Source organism: Cryptotermes secundus, unplaced genomic scaffold, assembly GCF_002891405.2.
Source record: "Cryptotermes secundus unplaced genomic scaffold, Csec_1.0 scaffold35, whole genome shotgun sequence".
Classification (NCBI taxonomy): domain Eukaryota; kingdom Metazoa; phylum Arthropoda; class Insecta; order Blattodea; family Kalotermitidae; genus Cryptotermes; species Cryptotermes secundus.
In genome coordinates, this window is record NW_019730102.1 from 225,565 (window position 1) to 235,968 (window position 10,404).

Sequence of the window (10,404 nt, forward strand, 5' to 3'; positions counted from 1 at the left end):
TTTTTTTCATGTGAAGGAACATGGTTATTAATACACCAATAATGCTTACAGTATAATGCGGTTGTATTTAGAATCAGGTAACGTGTTTCAGAATTGGAGGTTAACTCAGTCTACATATGTAAAATGCAGTAATGTATTTTATACATATTACTCAGTGGAGTCTTTGAAAATCCTTTTCCAAAACTTGGAGCAATACAATTAGCAGTAAATGCCGCTCTTGTGACTAAAGCATTTAGAGCATCAAAGGATTCCTGCACAGTTCTAGCAATGAGAGCACTGTATGAGATCTGATGTTCTTACAGATGTGAATAATGAAATTTCAGTCTTCTGGAGTTTGACACCATGTAGATTTCTTTGTGTGCTTCTGTGGAGCCGGGGTAGCTCAGTCGGTATAGCGACTGGCTATAGGCTGGACAACCAAGGGGTCAGGGTTCAAGTCCCAATTGGGGGAAGGATTTTCACTTCTCCACTTCATCCTGACCAGCTCTGGGGCCCACCCAGCCTCCTCTCCAGTAGGTACAGGAGCTTCTTTCCCTGGAGGTAAAGCAGCCAGGGCATGAAGCTAACCACTCACCTCCATCTAGTGCTGAGATGAAGAAAACGTGGGTCTATACATCCACTCCCCCGAAATGTCTTCATGGCGTAGTGATTAATAAGTTAAGCACAGGGATAACTTCACATTACCTTTTATATGCTGGGTGTAGATAAATATATGTTACAATGCTCTGTGGTAGACAGATGGGTTTAATCTGATCACATTTTGTAAATACATCAATATCTGGAAATGCTTTGTTTACATGTTAGGGCCTCTGAAATGTGAAGGAGGATGCCCTGACCTCTTACCTATGTGGCTTACTGGTGACATTTACCTAGTTAGCATTTCTCCATAAGACCTTACCGGAGCTGCTGGAATTGGTGACTTTGGAAGTCCGTTGTGAAATGTGGTTCCAGCATGATGGCACCCCGGCACACTGCACTCTGGTCATCCATGAGTTTTTGGAAGAAACTTCTGGCAACAGATGTATTGGACATGGAGACCCAATAGCATGGCTCCCTTGCTCCTCTGATTTGACTCCAGTGGATTTCTTTCTCTGGGTGTACATGCAAAGCCTGGTGTACAAGTCCCCAGTGGAGACAGAACCTGATCTTGTGGAAAGAATTGCGGTAGCAGCTGGAACCATCTGAGAAATGCCAGGAATCTTTCAAAGAGTTCAGTATAACATGGCCAGGTGGTGCAGAACATGCAATGAGGTTGGCAGTGTCCACTTTGAGCAACTTTTATGCAACTTATGCATCCTCTCAGAAACTTCTGTGGCCCTTACTGTCAAAAGGAAGGTTTTCCAGACATTGGTGTATTGACAAAAATATCAGATTGAACCAGTCTATCTACCACAGAGCGTTGTAACGCCAGTACACCACAATATATTTATTTACACCCTGTTTGTATATGTGTGTATAGGAACCAGCTGCCTCCATTTTCAGGTTACATGTTATGAACTGAGTGGAGAAAAGCAGTATGAAATATTTTCAGAAGGAAGTGTTGCAACTGTCCCTGTGAATGGAACCCTGACACAACATCTCTTCTGTAGATTATGTAATAGTTTTGTTCTCTAATCTAATCTCTTTTACCTTGAAGGTGGAGGCAGGATGTTCCTGTGAAACACTGGTATCTATCAGACTATCTGCCTATCACCACTGAAAAAGATATTGAGGCATGTGCAATTCGTCCACCTATGAATTTACTAGGAGAGAAAAAATTTTGTATATTGACTATTTATAGGTCTCCGTCAGGTAATTTTATAAATTTTTATGAGAAACTAGATATGATTTCACATAAACTATACCATGAGAATTATAATATAATTATATGTGGTGACATAAATGTAAATTACTTAAATGATGATGATGATGATAATAGAAAAAAGCAATTAGATGCTGTTTTATATTCTTATAATCTTATTAGTGCTGTAACATTTCTCACCAGAGTGGGCATGTCCACAAGTACCATAACTGATAATTTTTTTATTAATACAACAAGACCTGGTAAATATGATATATATCAATTTATAAACGGTCTATCAGTTCATGATGCCCAAGTGTTAATACAGGGGGGGCGCAGAAACTTCCTTTTTGTGAAGACGAATTGTGAAGGGAGGCGAGGTTGCAGAAAAGTGGGGATAGGCTCGGCGAATGCAGAAGTCGTGGAAGTTTCTGTCTAATACACCTCAGTAGGAAACATGAGGTGGACGAGTGAGCAGCATGCGTTTGCTGTCGAAGCCTATTTTTCGAACAACCATTCCTATGTGGCAGTGCAGTGTGCGTTCCATACTCACTTCAGAATTAAGCCCAGAGGTCTGGTTCCCGACTGGAAATCGATTGTTTTGTGGATAGAGAACTTCAGGACAACCAGGAGTGTGGTGAAAAAATCATCGGGAAGACAGACTGTTACGATGCCAGAAAATGTGGAGGCAGTTCAACAGTCGATTTTGAGATCTCCAAGACACTCTGCTCGCAAACATGCAGTCGCCCTAGACATATCCAATCGTTCAATGCGCCGAATTCTTCATGAACATCTTCATTTCCATCCCTATAAGATGGTTGTTGTGCAAGAATTGTCACGACATGATTTCCAGAACCGAATAATGGCGTGCGAAACATTATTGGAAACTTTACCCCCTGATGCACTTGTTTTCTTTATTGATGAGGCACATTTTCACCTATCTAGATATGTCAGCAAGCAGAATATGCACTATTGGAGTGGTAACAATCCCAGAGAGCTCCATGAGAGGCACTTCACAGTGATAAAGTGACAGTATGTTGTGCGTTGTCAATAGTTGGAGTTATTGGCCCTTATTTTTTTGAAGAAGACAATTATGCAGTTACTGTCAATTCACAGCGGTATGTGGACATGATTAAAAGCTTTTTCGAACCAGCTCTTGAAGAAATGCATCTAGGAAATGTGTGGTTCCAACAGGATGGTGCCACGGCCCACACAGCCTGAGCTTCGATGACAGTTTTGAGGGCAGAGTTTCCCGGAAGGCTCATCTCGCTTCGAGGTGACATCCCATGGGCAGCGCACTCACCTGATCTAACGCCCTGTGATTTTCTTTATGGGGATACCTCAAGGCAGAGGTTTTTAAACATCGCCCCACAAACCTGCTTCAGCTGAAGAATGTTATTTGGCAGGAAGTAGCCCAAATTCCGGTGCACATGTTGGAACATGAAGAGGGGAACTTCAGAAAACGGTTGCATCAGTGCATAGAGAACGGTGGCCACCAACTTCAAGATATTTTGTTTGAAACTACATGATTTAAAACTTACTTTAAAGTATGTTCTTTCATTAGCTAAACATAAATTTTGTCTATCAGCAATAATTTTTCTTTTATTCGCCTTCAAAAAAAGGAAGTTTCTGCGCCCCACCCTGTACTACATAAAGTACAGAATCAGGGACATCAGCAATATACTTACATGCAATGGATGATAAATAATGATACCATAGCAAATTTTCAATTACATTTAAGCCAGGAAACATGGGAATCAGCCTTTGATGAAAATGACGTTAACGAGAGTTTCAATTTATTTTTAGATATATTTTTGAGAACTTATTATTCCAGTTTCCCTTTAATTTAGAAAAAATAATCCATGGATCACACCAGGAATAATGAAATCTTGTAAATATAAGTGAGAAATCTGCAATGAATTAAGGAATAATAAGAATCCTAATTTTAGAGTTTATTACAGAAACAATTCTAAAATACTGAATGCTGTTATAAAAAAGGCAAAAAGAATGGAGTATGTTAAATGTATCCTACACTCCCACAATAAAATAAAAACTACTTGGAGTGTTATAAAAAAGAAGTAGGTAGGAATACAAATAGGATTGAAATAAATACAGTAAAAAGTGATGGTAAAATACTGAATAATCAGCAAGATATTGTAGGAGAGTTTAATAAATATTTTGCCAGCGTTGCCGATAAAATAAAAAGACAAACCAACAATAATTCCATACCTATGAATGACTCAAAAAGTGTAGAAAATCGTGTATTATATGGGTCAAGCTTTTATAAATTCATACCCAAATGTAAAGTATAAATGCTCTACAAATAAAAAATAGAGAATATAATAAAACCTCTTAAATTAAAAAAAAAAAAACTCGTGTGGGTATGATGAGATGTTGCCCATTATTTTAAAAATAAGTTCACCATTTATAATTTCACCGATAAACTATATATGCAATAAAATATTAAGGGGGAGGAGTTTTTCCTGATAGGCTGAAATGTGTGATAATAAAACCTTTCAGAGATACTGGGTTTTTGGACTTTGTCCATCATCCGGATTCTAAATAACTAAGAATCCAGATGATGGACAAAGTCTGAAAACCCAGTATCTTTGTGTGTTATACACCATCATCAGAACCCTATTGTATTGTATTTAGAGAGGGTTGGTTTCCCCATGCACTTAGACCAACTTTTGGTCCATTGTGTGTCCCCTTATGATATTCTACCAGTCTCTATTCCCTACCGGTACTGGTGCGTACCATCGGTCCCGACTTAGCCAGCGAGTTTGGCCTTTACTGGCTCAGCGGTATCTCAATGCTTCCCCCATGTACCAGAGGCGTTAAAGACCACTGTTGGGTGGGAAATGTCCTGAATTTGGCTCAGGGGTCCCCTTGGGACATGAGGTTCTTTTACGTGCTGTAAAGCTACGACACGGGACCCATGGCTTAAAGTCCCTCCTGGAGGACTTGTTCCCTGAATTTTTCCGCCCTTAAAAATTCCACGACCTTCGTCAGGTTTGAACCCACATACCTTGAGTCACGAGATGGGAACGTTACCCCTAGACTACGGAGGCCGCTGTCAGAACCCTATAGTATCTACTAATAAAACCTTTGTATAAGAAAGGTGATATAGGGGATGTATCTAATTTTAGACCTATATCACTTTTAACATCTTTCTCAAATTTATTTGAAACTATAATATATACAAGAACTTTAGAACATATTAATAAGTATAATATCCTAAGTACTGATCAATATGAATTTAGGAAGGAATTAAAATCAGATAATGCAATTTACATTTTGACTACAGAGATTTTAAATTCTATGAACAACAAACAATTAGTGGCAGGTGTTTTTTGTGATCTGGAGAAAGCTTTTGACTGCATAGATCATGATATCTTGTTCTACAAACTTAAATTTTATGGTATTATTGGGAAAGATCATGCAATTTATGAATCTTATTTAAGTAACAGATATATTAGAACAGTAACATAAAAGCGATGTGAATACAGTATCCTCAGATTGGCAGGGAGTGCTGCAAGAGTCTGTATTAGGACGTTTGTTGTTTCTCTTATATATAAATGACTTGCCTAAAATATTAAATATGTTTTCTATGCCTACAATTTTTGCTGATGATACTAGCATCTCATTTTCACATTGTAATACAAATGATCTTAGCAGGAATATTCATATGACAATTGAAATCTTAAACGGATGGTTTAGAGCTAATAAATTATCTTTAAACCTTAACAAGACACATTGTATTCAACGCAAAACTAAGACAGTAATGTCAGATACTTTTACAAAAAATCATAATAATAAGTTTATCAACAGTACCCTCAGTACTAAATTCTTGGGAGTTGATAGTGCCTTAATATGGAAGAATTGATTTACCTGTAAAAAAATGAAGTAAAGGTTGTTACATAATTAAAGATATGACATATTATATGTCTATTTCAGCTTTAAAGGCAATCTGTTATTCCTTTTTTCACTCCTTAATGAGCTACGGTATCATCTTTTGGGGAAACTCATCTCCCAGTTCTACTGTTTTTCTTCTCCAAAAAAAAAAAGGCTATCCGAGGGATGTTGGGATATGGCAATAGAGTTTCATGTAGAAACATATTTAAAGAGATAAATATTTTATCATTTGCATCACAACTATACATATATTTTCATTGTTAGTATTTGTATTTCAAAATAAAGTTATTTTTCCATGAAACATTGATTCTTATACTATTAATACTAGACAAAGACAAGATTTGTATCTACCTCGGGCTAATTTAACTATTTATCAAAAAGGGGTTTATTATGCAGATATAAAAATATTTAATAAATTGGCCATAGAGATCAATAATTTTAAAAAGTTTAAGGTTGTATTAGGCATTTCTTGAACACTCATATGTTTTATACTATGGATGAATATCTAAATAGATAATTTTTATTATTGTTGTATTCATTGTACTGTCTAGTTATGTAATATTTATGTGTGTATTCTATGCTCTGTATTATTTTATGACATGTTCTATATCCATCTTTGGATCTCTTGACCTTACAATAAATACAAATACTACATGGTGTCACTTTCAGAAGATTGTAGTCCTATTTAAATTTATGCTTAATTAAAAGGATCTGTTGGAAAAATTCAAGCATCCTGTTTACTGTAACAGATTCACAGTACCACCTAAGCGTCGGTGAATTGTAAAATTGACATTTTGTTATCATGGATAGATTCTTAAGATGTTTAACTTGCCATGAACAAGCTCATCTGTACTGCTGTTGAAGATGCATTAAAAAGTGACCAAGTTAATTTTCTGTGATTGTCAACCCAGTGTAATGCAATCACTGTTGTTTATGGAGATGCGTGTCATAAACAAGGAATTAGAAAATGAGTGGCAAACAACCAGACATGTTTTTCAATATGCCCCCATAACTTTTCTGTCTTAAATCTATTACTACTACTATTCCCCCTTCTTCTTCACCATCATCATGTTGTTTACATTTTATATAGAATAAGGGATGAAAAGTCTCCAGTCATTTCTGTCTTCTTGCAGTCTTTCCTTTTGAGTTTATTACCAGGTCTTTCCTCTTCCTGATGTCTTCCAGTGTTCCTCTTACATAGCCAAGTGGTTGTACATATTTATTTTATTTAAAGCTATTTTTGATATTGTTTGTTATCTGTGATTCCCCCCCCCCCCCCCNGCCGCTGTTCAAAAATTTGAATTCCAGCTTGGTTGTGATTGTGCTTTAGCCATTGTAACTCAGTGATATGTGGAAGTAGCTAAGAACAAATATAAAATTATTATTTTTTGGCAATTTCATAACTGAAGGGTAATGCATATGCAGTTTTAGGTAGATAACCTGAAGGGATGAGGCCACTTGGGTAGCCTGGAAACAAGTGGAAGAATAATAGAGAAATGCATCTTAAAGAAATGGAAAGTAACAATTTTGACTAGAGTCACCTGTCTCAGGGCAGGGGCTAGAGGGTCACTCTTGTGAACATGGGAACTTCTTGAGTAGATGTGTCATTGTTAATTTTCTAGGAGGACACTGCTTCATGGCATTAGTTATGGAATAAAGAGAACTCAGTACCAAATTGTCTGAACATTTGTAAACTTTTTATATATTTTGGACATTAAACCACTGTTCATTTTAATTGTGCAGTTGATACAAATTCAGTGATGAGATGGGCTTTTGGCAGTAGGATGCAAGATATTTAGCAGAACTTTGCCATAAACATTTCTCTCTGAATACCATGTAATATGGAGCTGCCCATTCAGGATATTAGTCATTTGTAAGCCATCAGCAATGTTGCACCTAGAAAATTCATAATGCATTAGGATTTTCTTTCTGGTGTGTTTAGGTTTTTCTCAGCTTAAGAGCATGAGAGCAACTTACTTCATGATGCAGTGGCAAGGAAAGAATTAATAATGATTTTATGCTAACACTAGTTAATTTCTTCGAAGCAGTTCTGTGCAGATGTAAGGAAATGAAAGCTAGTTGTGACTCACCACATCTACAGTGTAACTGGATTTTGATTCTGGTGTAACAGAACAGTCTAATTTTTTATTCTAAATTATAGTGATCCATAACACCTTGCATACATTTCAGGTTATTTCACATGTTACTGTATATTTATTTAATTTCCATAGCCATCTTTATTATTTATTTAACGTGGGACTCGTTGGTTCATTGTGTAATATACTTGTCTGAATTCTTTATCCAGGGTGATGTCCTTCGGAACAACCTTCTGATGCGGTACTTTGGAAAGTCCTTTGTACACAAAAGAGAGACAGTGGAACTGGGGATCCTAAGCCCACATCCCCCCGTAACACATGGACCTGGAGGTAATTTGAGGGCCTGCTTCACAGTGTATGGGTAATGTGCTAGGATAGTGGTACAGCAGAAATCTTACCTTCTTCTGCTCAAGCCACATTTCATTATGAGCCTTGTGTTCTTACCATCTGCCTAGTTTCCACAGAAGAATGATGGGGCTTGAAGTTAGATGATCAGTTATTTGTTAACATTGGAAAATCATGCACTCATTTGAGTTCAAAGTTTCTTGACAATGGTTGTGACATGTTGATTGAGATTATTGTTTTGGAATCTTCCATTGTCCTAACTTTTAACCACCCTGCTTTGGAATTTAGCTCTATTTCTGTCTTCAGGTGAATAGAAATCTGCTCTGTTGGGTTTTGAGATAGAGTTGCTCTCAGACCTATGGATGCCCCAGACTAGCTTTTCCTGTAAAATTTAAATTTTACCGTACTCAAGTTATCAGTAGGTGGTGCAACCATTGATGTGCATTGCAGTTCAGTGGTTTATTTTGTGTGTGTATGTTTAAATCTTCCTCCTTTTATGGATGCTCGTGTGTGTTGTCACCACTAATCACCATTATATTTCCACATCAATCACATGATTCTAGGATTCTAGCACAAACAAAAAGAAATAGGAGTATAAGCCTAATGGTACAGTCCTTGCAAAGTCATAGCAGCCCAACACAGCCCATGAATGTATGTACAGGTTGTTATCAAGGGAACAGTCAGAAACGGCCAAACTCTCTATAGCAAAGTATTCACAAAATTTGTGCAATATTTAGTTAGATCTCCAGAAGGTAAAAATAGCTACTGTATTCCATAGGTATTGAATTTTAGATATCAGTTAATTTTGTTAATTCAAAGAATTTTTGTTACTAAGTGTACTGCCTAATGTGTAAAGCTATGAAAGTGGCAGAATTTATATTTAAATTTTTAAAATGAAATTACTTCCCTAGTTCTTTTGTGTGTACACTGATAACATTCTGTAATTTGGTATATTTAGGTATATATTTTGGATTGAATTTTCCAGCAAAGTTGTTAAGCAGAGCAGGTAGAACACTTCACGAAGTGCAGAGTCATCTGGATCGTGAAGGTGCATCAGATTTGGTTGTAGAGCTTGTCATCAAGTCTGTCCATTCTCCTTCAATCTTCGTGGAGGCAGTTGAATTGGGCAGTGCACTACTGGAGGGAGGAAATCCCATCATTCAGAAGAGCATGTACAGCAAACTGATGGGAGGTGATCTGAGCCAAGCATTCTTCAAGGTAAGTTTGCTGTTAAGATCTAAAAGTTTGTGACGATTGTATATTGCTACAAGTGTTATGTTTCTGGACAGTTATCTACTGTCTTGTCTATTTTCTAAAACCTGTCCTGTTTCTTTTTCAAAACACAGCATTTTGGAGACTGGATTCTGTTCCCATCCTCAGGTAAAACCTACTCAGTTGCATCCAGTAGATAGAGCTAGCCCCTATCTCCAGAGGGAGATGTGGACAGAATCCAGTCTCTGAAACGTTGTGTTTTGAAAAGAAACAGGATGATGGTTTTTAAAAAATAGACAAGATGATGGATAATGTCCAAAAACATAACACTTGTAAGTTTGCTGTTGTTCCCTTGCATCATAATTTACTATTATATATACTTTATGCATTGCTGTTAAACAGGTATCAACATTAAAATGAGCTGTGGGAATTAGTGTTCACATTTGTATGTGAATAGGCATGGGGAAAGGAGGAATGTTCTCACTGTTATGCCTGTCAGAAAAAATATCTGAAGGTATTTGGAGATGAAAATTGTCTTAGCTTATTGGCAAGAATAAAATGAATTAAACTGATATATAGCTTGCATCAGTTAAGTTAATATTACTGTTATATAGGATGTGACACCATGTAGTCTGATAGAAAGGTTCTGACTTTGAATAACCTGCTACCTCCATCTGCAAGGTTTTATATCTTGTAGAGGAAGGCACCAGGTTCTTCTGAAATGTTGGTATCTGCTTACCGGTTGTGTGTATATATATATATATATATATATATATATCATCATCATCATCAATAATCTGTCAAGACGACAGGTCCACAGTCTCTTCCAAAACAATTCCTCCACTTGATGCAATCTAGAGCTTTCTCCTTCAAATGACAGTATCCTCTTCTGCCCCCAAGGTCATCCAGCATCTTATTCAGCATCTTCTTACGTCTTCTTCCTCGTCTTCTTGTCACTTCTATCCACCCATCTATCTTTCCTTCGATAACTTCTTTTAGAAGGCAGTTTCTGCATAAAACATGACCAATCCAATTAGCCTTCCGTTTTCTTATTTC

At 36.9% G+C, this 10,404-nt stretch overlaps 1 protein-coding gene across 5 annotated transcripts in view; it reads left to right on the plus strand.

The window, feature by feature from the left end:
- LOC111865978 (inositol 1,4,5-trisphosphate receptor) overlaps positions 1 to 10,404 on the plus strand; it is a gene marked incomplete at its 3' end in the record, with an annotated part of 252,641 nt that overhangs the window by 178,542 nt on the left and 63,695 nt on the right. For all 5 annotated transcript variants that reach the window (XM_033752056.1, XM_033752058.1, XM_033752055.1 and 2 more), the window contains 2 exon segments: positions 8,001 to 8,121; positions 9,122 to 9,354. In XM_033752056.1, coding sequence (XP_033607947.1) covers positions 8,001 to 8,121; positions 9,122 to 9,354 — 354 coding nt within the window.